Source organism: Chrysemys picta, chromosome 3 (assembly GCF_011386835.1).
Source record: "Chrysemys picta bellii isolate R12L10 chromosome 3, ASM1138683v2, whole genome shotgun sequence".
NCBI lineage: Eukaryota > Metazoa > Chordata > Testudines > Emydidae > Chrysemys > Chrysemys picta.
In genome coordinates, this window is record NC_088793.1 from 135,452,203 (window position 1) to 135,474,841 (window position 22,639).

The 22,639-nt window shown below is 39.3% G+C and overlaps 1 protein-coding gene across 22 annotated transcripts in view; it reads left to right on the forward strand.

The window, feature by feature from the left end:
- Window positions 1–22,639, forward strand: part of RYR2 (ryanodine receptor 2) — a 722,683-nt gene that overhangs the window by 532,015 nt on the left and 168,029 nt on the right. For all 22 annotated transcript variants that reach the window (XR_010599784.1, XM_065589065.1, XM_065589068.1 and 19 more), the window contains 6 exons: window positions 804–879; window positions 6,759–6,885; window positions 8,990–9,105; window positions 11,912–11,976; window positions 13,239–13,360; window positions 16,586–16,635. Coding sequence is in view for 21 of the 22 variants with exons in the window: in XM_065589065.1 (XP_065445137.1) it covers window positions 804–879; window positions 6,759–6,885; window positions 8,990–9,105; window positions 11,912–11,976; window positions 13,239–13,360; window positions 16,586–16,635 (556 nt within the window). In the remaining variant the exon portion in view is untranslated. The remainder of the gene's footprint in view (window positions 1–803; window positions 880–6,758; window positions 6,886–8,989; window positions 9,106–11,911; window positions 11,977–13,238; window positions 13,361–16,585; window positions 16,636–22,639) is intronic.

Consider the following 22,639-nt stretch of genomic DNA (forward strand, 5'->3'; position numbering starts at 1 on the left):
CATTTGTTGCTATTTCATTTCCCCACCTTAATTACATGCCATTACTTCTAATTAATATCCCCTGTGACTCCTCTAAGTATTTTCTCTCCTGCTCTGGAGTTTACTGAACACAGGTCAGACACACAGCACTTGTAGATTATCATCATCTCTCCTTTGGCTGTCATATGGTCACTCTACACATAATTAGGTTTTCGTTTGTATTTTAGTTATACCCCTTTGACTTATTCATAATGTTTATTACTATTTTCTGAATTAAACAGTGATGAGACAAACATTAAAACAAGAAGGGCAAATTTGCCTCACCCCACGGATACAGGAGCATCTAAGGGTACAGCCTATATGGGAGCTCTCCAGTCCCCTAACAGAAATGAGAAGTGAAATTGTGATTGTGGCAGTAGATCCACAATTACCTGGATCCAGTAAATAGAAACACCCATTTAAGGGGTGCAAAGTCATTGCTGACCCACTACAGACGAAGTGCTGGAGCAGCAGGAACATAGGGCGAGAGGCTCCATCCCCCAGCCTGATGTAGTACTTCATACAAAATTGGTTTCTTTGGTCTTTGTGCAAGGTTGAGGGAGAAATTCAGTGCAGAAGAAATAGCTGTATTGGGTTTAGCTGTTGAGTTCCAGATTTGTCAGTTGACTAATCAATAAAAATGATAGTTTGCAATTGAACATTTAAATGTAATTTTATATATTACCTACATTACAATATCTTGATATTAAATATAAACTGAAAAATTACCTTTCTTTGAGATGAGCTATTATAACATAAATCATTAACTTTTCCATTTTCTTAAGGCAATGGCTGAAATGATGGCTGAAAACTACCATAACATATGGGCAAAGAAAAAGAAAATGGAACTGGAAGCAAAAGGTAATCATCTGGGTTTTTCTGCTTGTTTGTTTTTGGGGGTTTTTGAAGTATTTTAAGTTTAGAGTGACTCAACTTAGCTTATGTTTTCATGATGCAGTATTAAAGAAAGTCAAATTAAAAAAGAAATAAAACCAATTGTTTAAAATTGACCCAATAATCAGACATCAATACAAAACTATCACAATTTTCAAATTACTTTATTATCGTGATCCTTATTATTTTTGTACACCCAGAAGAGTGTTAAAGACTTCACAGAAATACAGAGTGAGACAGTCCATACCCCAGAGAATTTAGACTAATTCAATAAGGAAAAAGAGAAGACAAGAGCTTGTTTAACTAGGACTTGTAAACATCTTGATGGTTGGGTTGCATTTGGTTTCTTTTATTTATTTTATTTCCCTTGTGATACCAGACACTTGGTCACAGGAGTTAGACTTCATTCACACTACTCTACATATTGCCAAGTTATCCAGCAGTGTATTAATCAAGAATTATATTCATTACACATTAAATTGACAAATGCGATTAATCCTAGATTAGTTCCTTGCCTTCACAAGGAGAATAGTGTACTCTGTCTACTATCTTCTGGTCCAGATGGTAAATATTACTATACATGATAGTTGTTACCTCTTATGTTTTCTTCTGTGTTAAAGAATGTTAAGATTTTTATTTATTTTAATTTTTCTGCTTTAATGCTAACATTTTATTCTGTAGATCGGGGTGGGCAAACTTTTTGGCCCGAGGGCCACATCTGGGTATGGAAATTGTATGGCGAGGCCATAAATGCTCACAAAATTGGAGATTGGTGTGTGGGAGGGAGTGAGGGCTCTGGTTGTGGGGGTGGGCTCTGGGGTGAGGCCAGAAATGAGGAGTTCAGGATGCGGGAGCGGGCTTTGGGCTGGGACCGATGGGTTTGGAGGGTGGGATAGGGATCAGGGCTGGGGCAGCAGGTTGGGGCGCAGGAGGGGGTCAGGGGTGCAGGCTCCGGGCAGCACTTACCTAAGCAGCTCCCGGAAGCAGCGGCATGTCCCCTCTCTGGCTCCTATGTGGAGGTGCGGCCAGGCGGCTCTATGCGCTGCCCCGTGCGCAAGCGCTGCCCCTGCAGGTCCCATTGGCTGCAGTTCCCTGCCAATGGGAGCTGCAGAGGCAGCGCTTGAGCGGGGGCAGCGTGAGGAGCCCCCTAGCCAGAGGGGGGACATGCCACTGCTTCCAGGAGCTGTATGGAGTCACGGCATGCGCCAAGCGGGACAAGCCCGACCCTAATCCCCGGCAGGAGCTCGAGGGCTGGATTAAAAGGTCTGAAGGGCTGGATGCGGCCTCTGGGCCATAATTTGCCCACCCCTGCTGTAAATGTTATAATCGTTTAATTTCTTCATGGAAGAAAAATAGTGATGGCATTGGACATTTCCGTGACTGGAATGTAGGGTTTTTTTCTCACCCAAAGATGTCAAGGCAAAGAGCTAATATGGAAATTGTTTTTTTTCCCCTTTTTAATCTCAATTTCTATTTACTGTACAGTGGTAGCTAGTGTTTTAATGGTGGCTTGACAACACTATATACGTATTTAAACTAGAACTCTATAGATATTGACTATTTGCCAGATTGCACTGTGTTAATCATACACAATCCTACTGACTCAAATGGGGTTGCATGCGTATGATTGAAGGCAGAATTTTGAAAGCGTTTTCAGTGAATGTGTAAATGAAGCCTTAGTATTACTGAGCAGTAAGGCCTTATCTGGTTGACCTTATGTTGGATGAATAAGAGAGTAAATTTCCATATATTCCATTATATTTCCCCTCATTTCAGTTTCTTTGTGATTTTTTTTTTTAAATAAAATGTATCTAACCTAAGCAGCCAGTTTGGGGGGAGGGGATTTGGTCTTCTGAAGAATGTTGCAGGAAGATTAGACATTTGGAATAGGGAGGTGTATTTGGCTCCTGAAAAGGCAGAAATGTTGCCGCTGTGCACTCATTAAATAAGGGGATTTACAGGCAAGGAAGGCAGCATAAAGAGGGGTGTGTTTTGATTGAAAACCTTGCAGGGAGTTATGATGAATGATAGGCTGGGTGCTACTTGGTAAGAAGTGTGGATTGGTTTGGCAGGTGAAAAATTGTTATGATTTTCCAGTATACTTGCCTTTTTGTGATATAGTGAATATATCTGTTTTCCCACAGATGAAAATGGCAGAATAATAATTTAGATGTATGATACCGGTCATGTGTATACAAAGGGTTATATTATCTTGTATAGTTTTTAATTCTTTTTGCAGAAATATCTTTCAAATTATGATCCTCTGCTGTCACCTAATGGTCAGGTGTATTCAGTACAATAATATGATTTATAGAGTTCTCTCCTTGTACATGTGGATCTTTTCACTGTCTCGAATTATGAAATATGAGTCTTTTTGATGTGTGGGCATATCTATGTGGGTTGCTATTTCACAGAGGGAAAATGCATGATTCCAAAAAGCTGGCGTTTTCTGGCTTTTCTGGAGGCTTTAAAATGCTAATTTTATAGAGCATTTTATCCAGTGAGATTCTCCATGCATTGCATACAGAATATGTAGCATCTCATTCAAGGTAGAGCAATTTAAATCATCGATTAAAAAATTAATGTAAATTAGGTAGAGACCTTATAAACCTAATTCAAATGGGTGCTATTGCAACTGTAGATCTAAATTCTATTTCACAGAGGGAAAATGCATGATTCCAAAAAGCTGGCGTTTTCTGGCTTTTCTGGAGGCTTTAAAATGCTAATTTTATAGAGCATTTTATCCAGTGAGATTCTCCATGCATTGCATACAGAATATGTAGCATCTCATTCAAGGTAGAGCAATTTAAATCATCGATTAAAAAATTAATGTAAATTAGGTAGAGACCTTATAAACCTAATTCAAATGGGTGCTATTGCAACTGTAGATCTAAATTCATAGTTAATTAAATCATAAATGCTGGATTCTTTTTTTTTAAATGTCCCTATCTTGAATATTACAAACATTAAACAAAATAGGAAACAAAAATGTTGAAAGTGAAGGCGCTGACACTCAGCCACGTAGGCTTGTACAAAACTTTACTCACATGAACAGTCCCACTGACTACAGTGCAACTGTGTATGTTGCCAAACTTTAAGTATGTTCATAAGTGTTGCAGCATCAGGGGCCAAAACTGTATTTTCATTAAAAGCTTCTGTCTTAGTGACACACAATCTTGACCACTTCAAAACAAAATTGCTTCAGTGTTAATGTGAAAAGTTATCAATACTTTCTGTATGTTAAGTTTTTGTGAACTTTTTTATACACAGTTCAAAATTTTCAAAAATAAAGGAAAGATCCTCTGCTTCAGTACATGGTACAGTACAGTTTATACTTGGTGAGGCTCTGCCCCCAGGAGTCTAAAATTAGGCTTCTAAGCTCATATTTAGGTACCTAAGGGCTAGTCTATATTACCCGCCCGGATCAGCGGGTAGAAATCGATCTCTCAGACATCCATCTAGACATCTCATCTAGATGGATAAATCGATCCCCGAATTGACGTGCGTACTCCCACTTCGTCAGGAGGAGTAAACACCGTCGACGGGGGAGCTGCAGCGGTCGATTTGCTACTGTCCTCACAGTGGGGTAAGTCGAATAGGATTCGTCGAATTCAGCTACGCTATTCGTGTAGCTGAATTTGCGTATTTTAAATCGACCCCCCCGCCAGTGTAGACCTAGCCTAAGGGTGAGCTTTTCAAAAGCACTTAAGTGACTTAGAAGCACAAATCCCATTGACTTCAAACTGCAAACCTTGATGGAACTTGGTCAAAGAATTTTATTTTTCCTGACTTGTGGCAGTTTAATATATAGAAAGATGGTGCCAGATGTAAATTTGGTATGGCGTATTTTCTTATTAATTTTTTATTTGAGTTGTTCTTACAATAAGGGTGTTAATGAAGCTCTGGGCTTGTTTTTTTTTTTTTTTAGTATAGATAAGCATTTTAAATGTGAAACTTAAGTAAAAAGTTTGTATGAAGTCTACAAACAATTAATAAATTAATAATAAATTACAAAACATCCATTTTAGCGATTTGACTCTCTGAATGGTAAGAAAGTAAAAATAAAAGTAACAACATGTAAATAAAACCCTTATAAATCTGAGTAACCATTACTCACGTGAGGTGTCCCATTTGCTTCTCTGGAGATACTCATGTGAATAAGAACCACTCACATGGCTAAAAGTTTGCAAGATTGGGGCCTTAGATATAAAGGTTGAACCCTGCTCGGTTGAAGTATATGGGAGTTTTGTCATTGACTTCAGTGGTGCCAGGATTTCACCCAAGATCTATAATAGATATTCATGCAGTCAGCTATATAATGAATGTTGACACTTTTTCGTCAAAGACAATACACTTTTATATTTTATTAAACAATTTTCACATATGCAAATCTCCCTCAAATGCACAAGCTCTTCTTACTAATGAAAAAGTCAGTTGGCTTTTTTCTTTCTTATGATTTACATAGGATTTTCATGTCTAAATACTTACCTGAAGTTATCATTTTTTGTGACTTCATAGTAATTTCCACAGCAATTAATTGTGGTCTGTTAGAGAATGGTGACTTCAGGTGAGAAATAAGTACTGAGAGCTGATGAATTCTTAACTCCAAAGAAAAACTCAGAGACAATATTTTTATGCAAATATGCACACTGGTAGTTGTAATAATTATCTTATGGATTTATCCTCATGAAGAAAAGGCTGTATTTGCAACCAGTGAGAAATTAAAAAGCCATATTTTTCTGGAAAATTTTAAATTTTATTTCTTTAATTATCTTTTTTTCTCTCTCCACCACAAAAAGCTGGTCAGAATGATCAGTTGTCTGAATTATCCCTGAAGATCATGCTTCGCAAATTTTTCCATGCAGTATTGACTTTTTTATTACTATAAAATAGATCCACATCACAATTTGATATTTATCTAGATACGCTTTTATTTTGCTAAAAATGTGAGCCCTTTGTTATTACCACTGTATTTATAAAAAGCAAAGAACTCTGCTTCTCAAAGGGGCAAATTCTGGTCCCCCTAGAAGTTTCTGCCAGTGTCTTCAGGATGACTAGCCAATGACACACAGTATTTAGTAGTAGTGGTTTTAAATGATACTATTTATATACTAATTATACTATAATGAGCTTTTAAAGATAACTATAGCTAGTCACGTTGGACATTTTCTTTTGGACAGTGAGTAGAAAGAGGAGAAAAAAGCAAAAATGTGAGTTAAAATCTAACTAGACACAAGTTTTAGCAGTGAGGGAGTCATAGTGTGCTGTGAAGCGTGATCACTGGCATAATGTCAAGTCATAATTGTAACTTTTTAAGTGCTTTTTCCCTACTAGAATTTTTTTTATCTAGGATGTTGATGCTTCTTTCTATCATGAAATTTGCAGGCCTTGGGATAATTTGACTACGTTACAAATATGTGTGTAGTCAGGTCTATAAATATACTTTAAATGTATATTCAGATACTCTGTGTGGGAAAACAATGTGCTTAGCGAAACAGAAAAGTGGGGGAGGAGGGATAGCTCAGTGGTTTGAGCACTACTAAACCCAGGGTTGAGAGTTCAATCCTTGAGGGGGCCATTTAGGGATCTGGGGCAAAAATCTGTGTGGGGAGTGGTCCTGCTTTGAGCAGGGGGTTGTACTAGATGACCTCCTGAGGTCCCTTCCAACCCTGACATTCTATGATATTATTGGTACTTTATAGTAAAGAGGAACCTATCATGTATTTTACTAGTTGTTAGAGTGACCTACAAAGCACTACATGTTATCACAGAATTGTTACAAACAAGGACGTGCCATCTCACCACATGTTTTCCAACTACTTTGTCATTTTCTTGACATTTTGTAGTAGGAGGAGGCAACCATCCTCTGCTGGTTCCCTATGACACGCTGACAGCCAAAGAAAAAGCCAAAGACCGAGAGAAAGCACAGGATATTTTCAAGTTTCTACAGATCAATGGATATGTTGTCTCCAGGTAAATTCAAATCCAATACAGAATTTGCTTCACAGAAGATAATTAACCCTCCTTAATAGCTTGTTTAATATAAAAGGATCTAAAGGAGTGTTAAGCTTAAGGGGTTTATTTAAGATAATGAGGGAACAATTCTGCTTGGCTCTTACATGAGTACATGGTAAGGGCAGGGTGGGGAACAGAAACAGAAACTCCCAGCCCCTTCCACTGCCCTGGGGATGCTGAGAGACTGTCTTATCCGGGGGGCTAGGGGGAACAGGCCTCAAGCCTGCAATTCCCCCATCCCCCAGTACCAAGCAGGGGCAGCTCTATGTATTTTGCCGCCCCAAGCACGGCAGTCAGGCAGCCTTTGGTGGCACGCCTGCGGGAATTCCACTGGTAACGCGGATTCGGCGGCATGCCTGCGGGAGGTCCGCCGGTCCCACACCTTCGGCGTACCTGCCGCCAAATTGCTGCCGAAACTGCAGGACCGACGGACCTCCCGCAGGCATGCCGCCAAAGGCAGCCTGACTGCCGCCCTCACGGCCACCGGCAGGCTGCCCCCCCGCGGCTTGCCGCCCCAGGCATGTTCTTGGTGTGCTGGTGCCTGAAGCCACCCCTGGTACCAAGGAATTGCGTCTGCCCACCTCAGCTGGCCAGAGCTCTCTTTGGCTCTAGGAAAGCCTGGTTAGATTCCTCTGTGCCTTGGAAGTAGCCTGTGAACTGACCCCCTGCTTCCCCCATGTTGTCTCCACTCAACCCCTGCTGCTGCTGCTGCTCTTCTACCTCTTGCTTCAGGGCTGGCCTCTGCTCTAGCTGCCACTACTGCTGCTCAGTCCCTAACTCGTGGAGTAGGGGTGCTCTGCCTCTTCTTCTCCTGTGGGCATGGGGAAGTCAGAATTATCCCTAGCTGCTGCATCTGTGAGCTCTCCTGCAGTTTTTCATTCCAGACATTGCTGCATTTTGCTCAGCTGCAGTTTGTTCTGCAGAAATAGCAGTCTCTGGAGACCCAAGAAGGCTTTAAATAGAGGTGGGGTTGGCCGAGAGAGGCAGTCACCTCCCCTCATCTCCCCTGGATGAGAGGCAGAAAAACCTCTCACCCTCCTTGAGGCACATTCCCACGTGCATTTTGAGGCACGAAGAAGCTAACCTCCAGTATGTTGGCATGAGCTTTCCCTTTTCCTTTCTAGGAGTTAGCCATTTCCTGCTGATCCAACCAAACTTCTCTCCATTGAGATGGGGAGAGGCATTTAAAATTCAAACTCCATTGTAGTTGAATATACGGTATTTTAGATAAAATTTACTACTATATTGTAGTTAGCAATCATTGGGAAGTAGTCATATACTGTATAGGATGGTCAAAGGTAAAACAATTCAAAATTGAGTGCCCCAGATTGGGATCACAATTCAATAAGAGGCCCTGATCTTCAGATGTCCTATTCACTTAACTCCCTCTGAAAATTAAGCGTGTTATTTAGGTATCTGAATCATAGGGTTAGAAGGGACCGCAAGAGTCATCTAGTCTAACTCTCTGCCTACATGCAGGATTTGTTGTGTCTAAACCATCCAAGATATAAATATGGATGTGGGTGTCTAACCTCAGACATCCAATTATGAACATTTTAGCAAATGATTTTTAACTTAAGAGTGAACTGCTGACAAAATTTTAGTGCCATTTTGGCAAAAATTCGACGAGAAAGATTAAATAAAACTTGAGTTTTGATATGCTGTTACTACTGAATGTTTTTTCTGTGAATATGAATATTTTGGTAGCTTCATAATTACTCATCTCGGAGGAGTCAAAGCTTGAGGAACAATGTAAGACAGTAACGCATAGCTGAGAAAGAAGCTTAGAATGTGGGATCAATATCTTCTGCAAAACCCTATTTCTATTAGCCTTATTTGAGGGATTTGTATTTTTGTGTAACTGGATAAAGTATAAGTAAAGGTATAAATAAGAAAAATTTATGTGACAGAAGAAAATCTGGCTCCAAAGAAGAAATGTTTCTCATCCTAACAGACAGTTGAGAAGTACCAGAGTAGGTAGCTTTGGGCTATTTAGTGAATTAAGACTGCACTGAGTCATCCTTTAGTGTGTGGGAAATTATTTGTTTATTTCTTATTTCAGAGGATTAAAGGACCTGGAGTTAGACACACCTTCCATTGAGAAACGATTCGCTTACAGTTTCCTTCAGCAGCTGATAAGATATGTGGATGAAGCCCATCAGTACATTCTGGAGTTTGGTATAGTACCTACTTACATTTTTACTAAATATTTTAACTGATGAAATTTGCAGTGAAAAATTTAAAAAACAAATGTATAGTTTCCAAAAATATCATATTCTTAGAGTGTACGGTCTTTTTCTGAAGGACATTGTTTTTTGGAAGGTATCAGTACAATGGCTATAGTAGAACTTAGCATTGTAGACATTGATTTAACATCTTATCTGTGGGGTAGTCATTTCAGACTTCATCTAGTCACTCCTGAGATATAGGTTTGAGACAAAAGGCTCTCAACCTACCCATATGATAACTTACATTCTTTGAATCATATCATCTTTAAGATTTGTAATATTACTTCTAAATCATGTAATCCCCAATCAGCAAACTAGGCAAAATAAAAATGAAAACTGCCTCTCTCTCCATCAGTTCTCCTCCCTCAAAATCCCCTCCCCCTTTTCAAAAGCTTAGAAAAAAATGAGCTCTTTCATGTGCCCTGCAGTCCATCCAGTTCAGGCTATTTTATACCAAGAGCATGTGGGGAGGAGTGAACTCCAAAGCTATGGGTCCCTCACAGAGAACCAGCATCCACCTCTCACCTACATCAATGAGACTTTGGTTCAAGTGGCTCTGCTGTTCTCATCTGTGGAGTAAGGCAAGGGAAGAGAAGTGGTGTCTCTGGTGGATAAGTCCAAAGCCAAGCTGGGGGTCACAGCCAGATGTCAGGAGGTCATGACTCCCCTGCACCTTCCATCTTGCTAAACGTGAGAGGAATCCCAGCTAGGTGAGGGGGAGGCTCTGGGGAGTGGGGAAGGGCCCAGTATGGAAAACGCTGTGAACCACATTCTTGAGTTATTTACAATTTTATACATGAAAACCAATACTTTACACTCTACCCAAAACCCCACAGGCAACTAGCATAGATCATGGAAGTTCGGATTCCTTGTGCTTAATCCAATGTATTCCACTAAACAAGCAAGCCACCACATTCATGGCTAGCTTTAGTTTCCACATGGCGTTAGTGTCCCAATTCAAGATTTCTCTAGCAACCACAAAGGACGTTATGGGGCTTCACTTCCTACTGTTGATTGTGAGGGAGCCTCTGAGGATTTGCTAGCTACAGTATTGCACTATTTCTTCAGGGCTCTGCTTGCTTTACAGAGTCATATGCCATACCTGACTGAGTTTGGACAGTTTCTCTCCCTTCCACAATAACCTTGGAGATTAGGGAGGTGTCTTGGTCCTATTTAGCAGTCATAGAACCTAGGGAAGATTCATTTGGGAGGCAATGGGAGAGGGAGGAGACATCAGGCCCTCATAGAAGACACCAGTAGAGAGTTCTCGGGCTTGCCTAGAGGGAATCAGCTATTGGTGAGAGGGAGGGAGGGCTGGCCAACTGGGATGAAGAAGTGTAAACTCCCTCCTCCTCGATTCACAAAACTCTGTGAATCTCAAACCCAAATTGAGTCCAAGTCATTCAAGGTTCACTGTAATCTGCTTTTAAAGGAGCAAATCAAGCTAGGCCCCTGCACTGCCATGTAAATCCTACTGGCAGTGGAACATGTTCACAGTGGCTTCTGAAACATCTATGAGCTTATGAAAAGAATGTCCTTCCTCCCCCTTCCCCTGCCCCAAGCATTTTCTGAGGCTGAACACAGGGCTTGAGTGTTCAGCCCTGCATGCATAACCCCAGAAATGCCATAAAAAGTGAGCTCAGCTCAGCATGCCTTTCCAGCAAGATGGAGTTATGCCAACAGGAAAATAAATGGGGTGGGAAAATTTACAGGTTTTTTGCTTCACTTGGACATGTGTCTAACACTAATTGCTTATCAGGATTTTGCAGATTGCAACAGATGTGTTTATCAAATGGTATCTGAGTTTCATTGTAGTGTGGCAATTGAAGTAAGTTTACTCTCCAGTCGGTACTTTTCTTAATTAATTGCATTCTTTAGACAGAAAAATTCAGAACCATGCAATCTAAATCCAATAATTTTGTAAATTACAGGGGAAAGCTGGTTTAATCATAATCTTTGTAGTTCATATCTATATAATTACTCTTTTGAGGTATTGAGCTTCCCTAATCTAACTTTAATTCTTTCTGTGGGATTCAGTTATGTGATTTCAGAGAGAGAGATTTTTCTCTCCTTCATCATTTGATTTCTTATGGTTTTTTTCTGTACTTACACTCAGTATGCATCATACTAAGCACCGCTACTGAACAAGAGAACCACAACAGCAGGCAACGATAATTGAGTGCTAGATCTGTGATTGAAACACAGTCAAATTTCCTTTCCTGCTTTGTCCTAGGCACAGCCTTTTCACAGAAAAAGTCATTAATTGGCTCCCAAAACAGGCTTTTATAATGCGGAAAAAGTTGGCTAAATCAAGTAGGGGTCCCAAATTCTGGCTGGGATTTTTTGTATCAAATGAAGTCAATTAAAAGCTACTCTGATTTCTCTTTTTGTTACTTTTAGCTTTATTTATCTATGTTAGCAAGGACTTTATAAGAGGTTACCAACTTTTACAAAAATAAGAACACTGAGCCAGACTCTTGAGTAAACATAGCTCCATTGGCTTCCAGGGTGCTACACTGATATACACCACCTGAGGTTTTGGCTCCTTATTTTTACCCCCTTTTATAATGTATCTTATATCTGATGAAGCAGTCTTAAAATACGTATGTAACTAATATATATTATCTGAAGCATATTAAAACCTAGCCCTGAAGAAGAGAAACAACTTACTTCCTCTGAAGTGTTCATTTTTAAAATATAGAACAGCGTGTAATTGTATTTATTCAGTATGCATTTTAAACTCTTCCTACTTACAGATGGTGGCAGCAGAGGCAAAGGAGAACAATTCCCTTATGAGCAAGAAATCAAGTTCTTTGCCAAAGTACAGTATATCTTTGCTTATCCCTTTTCAGTGCAGAAACTGCTTGATAAGCATGTTTGTTCTTGTTATATTTGCATTTGTCTACATTAAATGTGTGTAGAATTTTATTGTTATATTGTTGGCAAACGAAAAGCCACACAGCTTGAACAGACTATCACATGAAATACATCTATGAAAAAAATAATATTTTCTCCTTTAAATTCCCTTTATCTCCTTTCTTTACAGTATACAGCATATCATGCTAGGTATTCATAATCTCCTCACGTTATCCCTGTGCTGGTTTAGCCCAGTTGTGAAGGAGGGTAGACTGTGTATCTATTATATAATCTTTAGGCAGTTAATGTGAGCTATACTTGGAGAAAACACAGCTAGGCATTTCCCAATGTCACCTTCCCTCTTTCTTTCCTTGTTTTAAAATTATCTTGATGTCTGGTTGTGCCAAAAAGGATTTATCTTTTATACATTAGGAAATCCTGCTTACACCTTTGGCTCTCATAAGCTTGCCTGGTGTGTGCACATTCAAGGTGCCTTTTCAATCCATTAATGAATAAGCAGACAGGTGTTGCAATATTCTCTGACCCTGATTCCCTAGCAGTAAATTATAGTCTTTGTGCTATAAAGTACTGTCACAAAATATATCACCATCTGCAATTTCATCCACTGGGGAACTCATGTCGCTTTTTCCTTTCAAAATTATTCCCAAATGAAATAAGGTTTGGAATTTTTTTTTTTTAAATCCATGCCTGGGTGATGGATCAGCCATAGGCACTGAACAGTAGGCTCTGTTCATGGGTTAAACTCCATTTGGTGGCGGGGGAGAAGAGGGAATGATGGGAAAAGATGTTTGTTGGGGAGAACAGTTAGTTTTTCTGGAGTTTTGCGGGGAGCTGCTGTCAGGCTGGCTGCTGTTTTGATTCGATTTTTTTTAAGCTCTGTCAATCACATCCAGAGTAATAGCAGATATATTTTATTAGAAATATAAATAAATAACCTTTCCCCCTTCAGAGCCCTCCTAAAACTCCAGGGACAAAGTTCCTGGAGTAAAGTAGAAATTCACTTTAGTGCATGTTTTTGGTTGACATCCTAAATACTTGTTTAAAAAGAAGGGAAATTTAAAGATAAACAGAATTTAAAGAGAAAAAAACATGTTATGTGTTAAGAAATCCCTGCTGCCATGAAACTGTGATGTGAAATGACTATTATGAACTGGAGCTCAAGAAGCCCTGAGCTGACCATGTCTGTTTTTCTCTGATGTATTTCAGGTTGTGCTCCCTTTAATTGATCAGTATTTCAAAAATCATCGGCTGTATTTCCTATCTGCAGCAAGCAGGCCTCTCAGCAGCGGGGGACATGCCTCTAACAAGGAGAAAGAAATGGTGACAAGGTAAAAATAAAGAAAGAACAGTAGTTGATGTGTAGGCAGGTTTTAGCTTAGGGGAGGTAAAGTAGCCTTATGGAAACACAAGTGATCTAACGTTTTTCATTTTCTTTCTTGTAGTAAGATGATTCATTGATGTTAGAAGGGAGAATTCACACACACAAAAGTATGTGTGTGTTTCAGACTCTGAATCCAATACTACTTTTAAAAAGCAGTGAATGTTATTCAGGTGGGCAGGAATCTAAATTTACTTTCACATACAGTACAGACAAGTACTAAGACTGTGCAAAAATTGCTATTCATGCAAAATTTCACAAATATGTTCAAGAACAAAATTTAACCTTGGCAGATTGTGAGAACATATTCTCACCCTGCTCTGAGAAGAGTCAAGATGTTCTGTGTATAATATAGACTCACACCTTTTCAGGGACTTTCTTAATAATAGTAACACAACATAAGTCTCAGCCCAACCTTCTCCCCAAACTTGTCTCTTCTTAGGCTTTACCTCCAGATACCTGTTTGTCTTATGTAAACTCCTGCTAAATTGTTACTTCCACCACCTCTAAACCAGAGGTCCCCAAACTGTGGGGTGTGGAGGAATATCGGGGGGATGTGGCAGGTCCAAGCCAGCCCCCATAGGGGGCAGGGAGAGAGCGCCACCTAGCAACTCCCCGCTCCCAGCTCTGCTCTGGTCCCGCCCCCCCCACACCTGTGTTCCTGGCTCCCGGCCCTGTGCCTGGCCCCATCCCCAGACTCAGTGTGGCTCTGCTCCCATCCCCTCACCAGCCCTCAGCCGCTAGCCATGGCTCAGTTCCTGGCCCGAGGCTAAGGCTGGGGTGAGGCCGGGAGTGGAGCCGTACCTGGCTGCAGCCCCCTTACCTCTGTCTGCCTCCTCCCACCCCAGGGTGTGGACGGGGTAAGGGTGGGTCTGACCCTCAAAAGTTTGGGGATTGCTGATCTAAACTAAGGGTGGAGTTAAAAAGTCACACCAGTCACAATGCGTCAGCAGGAATCAGTCAGCATATCCAGCCACCATCTTGGCTGATGCCAGAGAACGAACTGGGGCTCTCCAGAGCTGCAAGCATGAGTTGCTACAGTTTGAGCACAAGCTCACTAGGTAGGGCTTTCACAGATTGATGATCTCTGCAGGACAGCACAGAGGGAAGGCTGTAACACACACAAACACAAGTAGGTGACACAGATACAGAGGGCTGCCATGTTTACACAAGGGCTATTCTCTGGTAGCCTTATTGGACATAACTCATAATAGTTGGCATATTAGAGCAAACTAATGGCCCATTTAGTCTGACATCTTGTTTCTAACATTGCTTTGTCTGGAGTTCTTTAAGGAATTTAAAAGACACCGTAACACACCTGACCAACCATCCATTACTAGCCTGCAAAATTAATTCTTGATGCTAAATGTTCAAGGGCTATAGAAACTCCATCTTACAGTCCTCTGCTATGAACCATCCTACTGGCTGTCGAAGATTTCAGGGGCTTTGAGAAAGGCAGGGTAAAACTCAAGAAGGGAAGGTTTAATTTCAATATTGAGCTTAGGAAGGGGTATGAGATTCACCAAAGCTGTTTTTTTATTTCTTAATTGTTTTCAGTTTCCTTTAGACCCTGGCTTCATGTAGGTTTTTCCCAGGATGGAAAGACAGTTTGTCTTTTGAAACACCCAACAAAGCCTACATTTTCTTTTTGGCAGTAAAGTAGACGAGTTTTGAATTGATAATGGCAATGTAGTGATTGTGCAGGCAAATCCAACAACCACTTGGTGCTCAGCAAACACACGCGGCCTTGGACATTAAATCTTGATGTATTACTTGAGTGCATGTGGGTCAAGACATTGAGGTTATCCCCAGCATTTTATATAAAGTACAATGGAATTATTAACTTCCACCTCATTAGTGACTAGAGTCTGACGTAATGGGCTTTGATTTAATGTCTTCTCTGTTAAGACCAGCCCACTTAGCAAAGCAGCTCCTCTTAGTACTGCAATTTAGTAGGATCGATTCTGGATATGAGCCCAAGTATCGGGCCCTTGGCTTTGTTGCCAGATGGGTTCTACTAGGCATGCTACACATGCTTCATGAGCTCAATTCCACCCTCAACTATGTGAGCACAGCTTCTACTCATGTTGATGAGTGTTGTGCTCATATACTGACAGGAGAAATAGATTGACCTCTATTTAATGTGTTACTGTTTAAATCAAAATGAATTATATATGAAAACATACTTTTGAAAAACTTTTCATGGTGGACTAGAGGGTCAGGGGCTTGATAATGGGACATATAATGTCTTTCCCTTTGACATCACTGGTTGGAATTAGGCCCAGGATGCTGGTGGTCGAAGTAAAAGGAGATGATATTCTTAATACAGTTTCCAATGGATTAAGGTCCTTGCCGCAGAAAATGACACCACAGTAAACACCAATATACACCCTGAGTGATGCTCTCCTATGCGATGCAAAGGACTGAATTGGGCCATGAAGAGTGAACTACTCTCTCTGTGGAGATTGAGATGAAGCTTGAGTCAATGGTTGGGGGGCAGTTTGGGGAAGCTTGCACTGCTGTTCCCTTGTCTATGAATAAACATAAAACTTCATTATCCATTGCTCTCAATTGGGCACCTTACATCAGTGCTAAAATGAATTTAAACACGTTAAACAAAACCATTGGTTATATCCATACTTTGTTTGATTTAACCACTTAAACTATTGTTTATTTATTTCCAATTTTAAATCATTTAAGTTAAATGTTTTAATGGACAAGATTTCTTTTTAATTATCTAATATATTAAATATGATGAGATCCAAATTGGACTAATTAAACCTTTACCATCAGACATTTCAATTAATCTGACTTCCTTACATTTCCCCCCAAATTTTCAATGATATTCTGAATAGCCCACTGACTGCATTTTATTTTGTAACACTTCAATAATTATTTCCTTGTGGTTTTTCATATAGAACGCTTTTATATTACTTAGCTTTGCTTTCAGTTTTTTGTTTCTTTAATTAGAATATGTGCTTATTTAACCATGTTTGTTAAGGATATGCACTTTAAATCTCTTTCTTTAGTACTCTCAGTCCCACATTCTGCTCAGAGAATTTCTGCGTGACATCATGTTGCTTTTTCCTGCTCATATATCAGCTGTTATTTTTCTTTCTTCTCCTTTTTTTTTTCTTTTCCCCCCTTCTTCTCTTTATTTTTCTTTTGTCTTCAGCCTGTTCTGCAAACTTGGAGTTCTTGTCAGGCATAGGATTTCACTGTTTGGTAAGGAGACCCTTGACAAATACTAGCATGGCCATCACTTGGTTTTCTTTGCCATTTTTGCGTTGTGTTATGTACTGCCTTGTTGCATGTTGCATGGCTGCATGGCTGAATGCATGGTCTTCATGGGCTACTAATGATTCTTTAGGTTGTTAGAACACAGAAGTTTTTAGATGGAGTAAACAGCTTTTGTAGTAATAAAAAAGAAGTGTGTGTAAATCTGATTAAGAGGAGATTGATTCCCAGGCTCATTGTCCTAACAAGAAACAGAATTCAAACAAGATCATTATAAAAGTATTTGTTGCTTTATACCTATTCAGTACTGGCCTGCTAAAGTCAAAACAGATTAGCATTTACACATTTTTTATCTCTGAAAGTCACTAAAGCAAAGTCTGTTGTGGGCTGAAATGCTTAGCTGATATTCCATGGAATTCTTCCATACTTGTGCTTAACTCTAGATCTGCATGTCTATCATGTTTCAGACATCACTTGATTATAAAAGTGGTGGGGTGCATCCTTAATTTCTGCCTGGTGAAAATCACTTAATTGTCTATTCTAGACCCAAGGTACAGTCATTCACTCTCTGCAGCCTTTTCTAACGTCATGCTGATGGAAGGCTAGCTGAAAATATGGCCCTATGTCCATATCTTCTGTAATAGGAGCAGTGGGGACTTCAGCATCCATCATTATCCATTTGGATAATTATCTGGATGATTCCAGTTTGATTTAAAAAATACAGTTCTAACCCAGTTCCCATATATTCCTTTCTATCTGAAGGGAAAATACCTGTTTGCTGCAGCACTGTGATATTCCAAAAGTTTATAAACCCTTCTTGTAATCAGTAAGATAAAAAAAATATATGGAAAGTAATTTGGCATCATGTTTTGAACTTTCAGACTTCTGGGATAAGCAAAGTGGATATAGTTCATCTGTTAATCATTTTACAAGACCATGAGAGAAATGAAATTACTTGCCCGAAATGTGGGAAATTGTTTCAGCTTTTTGTGGCATAATGTCAGTAAAGTGTAAAGTATGTCACACAACTGCTCTTCATGTATGGTAGGCTGCTTTTCCACAAAATGTTACAACCTCTATTGGTTTATTTTGGTGCCTACCAAGTCAGTGACAGTTAGCATGATTTGACAGATTATCCAGCTCAGTATTATATTATTTGAGATTTTGGGGAAATATTTTCAGGAATAGTTTTTCATGGATTAATCTCTTGGATTATTTTTTTAGGATTGATAATGGGCAAACTGCAAAAACTGAGATTGTGAACTTCATATAAGGTCTGTGTTGCTAGACGGAGGACAGTTTGCATTGTACATCCCAGCCCAGCCAGTATCCATTCTTGGATTCTGTGGAGGGGGCTTTGCTGGATCTATGTGATGAAGGGTATAGGTGCCACAGAAGCAGCTGAGCCTAACTACTGTGGGTGCATCTTCCTTAGGAAGAACAGTTGGTTCTTAATCTGCGTTAGCTAACATATGATAACTACCACAAAGTAAAATCCTCATGACTATACAGGGCACTTTGTAGTTTTCATGTCTGTTAGCAGGTTGAATTAAAGACTGGAGGAGTCTAGAGTGTGACCTTGAACTGCTAACTCATGAGAAAACGACAAACTGCCTTCTCTTCACTAAAATTTACGTTAGCTAACTTTAGTTAAGAACTCACGTTTTTTTCTAGTGAAGACAAGACCTGTCTGGAAGAGGAAGAGCTCCACATGAGGGTGAATCCTCCACATGCAGATCTAGGGGATACAGTCAGGTCCTAGGAATTTACTTTGCTTCTTATGTGTTTTGGAATGTGTGTTTGAATGAACAAAACAAGTTTAATTGTAGCCGCAGTATGGGACTTGCTACTGGCTAGACATTAACTACATGTGCGGTAGTGCTGTTCCTGAACCTCCAACTGCTAGAAGCTGGGACTGGACAGCAGGGAATGGAGCACTCGATAAATTGCCCTGTTCTGTTCACTCCCTCCAAAGCATCTGGCACCAGCCATTGTCTGAAGACAAGATACTGGGCTAGATGGCCCATTGGTCTGACCCAGTATGGCCGTTCTTATGAGTGTTATGGGATCTGTACACTACTCCCAAAGATAGATTAGTATATTGTGTATAGTAAAAGGAAAGACATTTGTAAAAGCTGTGTGGCCTTAATTCTGTGTAAAGGGCCACACAAAATCAGAAGCTAAGCATGATGGTTTGCCAGACAGAAGACCCTGAAATGTGTTAACCATACTGGATTACTGTGACTGGGTGCCTGGATGGACCACACTGAGAATGCCACACTCAGGGCAGACTGCAAGAAATAGGACAGACAGTCCCCCAAAGTGGTGTTTTATTCTATAATTAGATTCACCAAAGAGCTTCTGCAGTACCACACTGGTTAACAAGAAGCCAAACACAGTCCCCGTTAGGCATTTCAGTCTAGTCTAATATAGTGGTAGGTTACTGAAAACTCTATTAATCATACTTAAAGTTCTACCAATCCCAAAGGATCATACACTTACCCTCAGGTCAATATATACTTAAAATCTTACCCAAATAGCACGCTGGCAGCCAATCCTTTGTAAACTAGCTAAAGATTTATTAATAAAAGAAAAGAAGGGCGTTATTAAAAGGTTAAGGAATCATATACATACAAGTGATTTTCAGTGTTCATATAACATCACTGTTGTGATTCTGATCTATCTGCTGGCTTGCAAAAGTCTCTTTGGAATTATCCTAAAAGGTTAGAATCCAAATGCAGCGTAGATGTAGAGTCTGCTAGAGTCTTTCCATGCCTTTTCCAGAGTATTCCATGTAACTACTTGGAAAATCTCAGTCCCACGGATTAAATTTTCCCTGTTCAAAATTGAGCAGACTAGAGATGAAAGGATCAGGCTGGAGGTTTCTCTTTATAGTTGAAGCAGGTTTTTCAAGTGCTTTGAGCACAGCATGTGACTGAGAATTCTTCTTTGTTGAGCACACACTGTCCCATCACTTGAAGTTAACATTCTATTTACTATGCATACACAGGTAATCTAGTTATACTGATGAATGTAAAGCGAATGCCGATCAGAGATTATATCATGGATAAATAAGATGAAGACAATATATGTAATATTGTTAATTTCATGCAGTGTCTCACATCTTTTTGATCTTAAGGTCTACTGAACACAGTTGCATACATAATGTAAAGGCAATTAAGACATGAAAAGAATAAGCATCTACAAGCTAATTTGGTTATATTGTTAAACTTCTAACAGGATAGCATCTACCCTTGATTTCTATTACTGCAAATGAATGGGTTAACGATTGCTGGTCTAGTAGTCTCGTCGAAATTCACATACAAGTGAATTATCCTGATACAATTGTAATGCCTAGTTAAGTTGTTATGGGTTATATACAGGTTGGCTGGTCTGCCAGTGTCACAATTAGTAATATTTTTGTTAAGGTTATTCTTCAGCATGGAATTATTATATGCTGATTATTGGGTAACTGAGGTTTAACAATGATAATTTACAGTTTGAGAGCTGTATTTGTGCACTCAGGAGAGTACATTTATGTACTTTCATTATTATTAATGGGTTGAATTTTTCACAAATTATTTGCGGTGGAATGAGCCTTTGAAATTATATTTTCCTCATTTAAAAAGAACATTTCTATGAATAGTTTAATTTACTTTTCAATATTGTTTAACTCTGGTATGAGATGCTATCTTTTTATTTTCAGAGGTATCAGTCTATCAGCCCAATTCTTTATTCTCACTATTGATGACAAAGTGACATACAGTCTGAAACAAATGTTAGCCATACAGCTAGCTGACCGGATTTATCCCATTCACTTTCATGAACAGAGAGGATATTACTCAGGAGGAACACTCTGTGGTGATATAAAGTGGGGGGGGATGCTGTTTCTGCCTGATTGTTCACCACTTCCTCGGAACTAGTAGAAGTCCCTCCATTAAGGCATCCTGGAAATGAGTATCCAGGGGATTTTGAGTGCAGGGTGTTAACACTGAATTTAATCACCAACATCAGTTCCTGAAGTATCTAGGATTTTTTCCTCAAAGTCTCCCATCCAAGTGCTGATTAAACCCAATTATTTTGCTTATGAGATCTGTTGTGATTGTAGCCCAGGGTTGAACAACCATTCAGATACATAGTGATCACACTAGCTTCTAGCATGTTTTTAGCCTGAACTCTTTTAATGACAATGTTTTTGTACTTGAAATTTTTATTGTTCTTTTAGCAGTTACTTATGTATATAAGTCCTTTAAGGTATAGTGGTTTCTGAGCCTTGATTTGTACCCTGTTGTTTTAAAGTGTTTTATAATGGAAAGGCTATGTTACGGATTAGAAGAATGTGTTCTGCATTAGGCTCTAGTACTGTGCTCTGGCGACAGGTCTGTTTGGGCAGACCTGCCACAGCTGTGTTACTGCTGAAGAACTTTTTGTGGCATCAGTAGAATTCACTTAATTAGAAACTCCTAATTTCAGGTATTTATAACTTGGTATGTGGTCTGGTCTCAGCATAGAAACAAAATAGTTTCCACACATTTTGAAATAAAAAAGATTGGTCTGGTCTTTATTAATTTAGTGGCATATATACATAAATTAAAAGTGAGGGCATGCCAATTGTTTTTTTGTGCTTTTGTGTGTTGAAAACACAGTGGAAACAACTAAATGCTCTAAGTCTAAAGAAGTGCAAAGCCCAGAATTCTCACTGTCGCTGCTCTTATGTTTGAGAAGCAAATAGTGCCGTGAAGATGTTGGGCCAAATTCACCTATATGAGTAAGAGCATAATTTTTGCTGACATATCTAGGGCAGACAATCCAGGAGGAAAGGAGCATACATGCTAATTCACAAAATTCTCTAATTTGTAATGGGTCTCCCAATGACTGGCAATAGTTTTACTATAACTTTGAGTGTAATAAGGACTGAGGTATTTTGAATACTTTTCTCCAAATTAGGTCCAAACAAAACATCTATGTGAAGTTCAAAAATGTTTAGTTTGCTCTTTACAGTATTAACAATTCAATTTTCTTTGGCTACACCCAGAATCAGAACCAGGGCTTTGAAAATACCTCATGAAAGTTTCTTCTCACAATTTTTCCAGGCAAAACAAAATAAGGAAGTACTGGAAATTTCATAATGGACCTCATTCTTGCAAAATTTCCAGGCACATTTCCAGACCAAAGAGGTTCATATAAGGATCTGAACTTCAGATGCTTTTCCAAATATCTCAACTATTTGAAGTTAAAAAATCAGTAGACATTGGTGATGCTATGGTCTATTTGGGAAAACATAGTTGTGGAGGAAGGCTGTACCCTTCAGTTGCTGCTGTGCTAATTTGCATGAGGACGGTTATAGGAGTGGAACTGAAGCACATACACCACAACCTTCCAAAAATATGTTCTGCTTACCATTAGGAATAGGAAAATGTATAGATGTCAAAAAGATACGGATCTTGTGATTTTTAGTTCTCTCCACAATTACTAAGCTTTCTTTCTTTTTATTTTTCTTTTTTTAAAGTCACTCTTTTCTGTTCCAAAAATATAGCTATCATGGACTATATCTACACTAGATGTCTTACTCAGAAATATACGGCCCCACCAGTAGTAGGAACAGTGGAAGTGCTAGTGTAGATAGATCATCAGTGTTCCAACTACTGTTGTCATCTAAACATGTTTAATACATGTGGGGCAGAGGTTTCCAAATGGATTGTGATTATATTACAATAACTAAATGAAGAGTAGTGAATTAAGGTTGGCTTTTCTTCCCAAGTCTCAGTTCCTGCAAAGACTTGTGCATGTGAATGGTCCCACTGAAGCTAAATTAATCCTGTTAATAAGTTTTTTTTTCAGGATCAGGGCCTTAATTTAGAATTTTTAAACTTTGTTTAGTTTCTCAATCTTTTAATATTACTTCAGTATAAGTCTTATATGTCCCAGTGAAGGTTTATCCTATTTTTACTATCAGAAAGAAAGCACGCACACACATCTCCTGTGGGGGTAG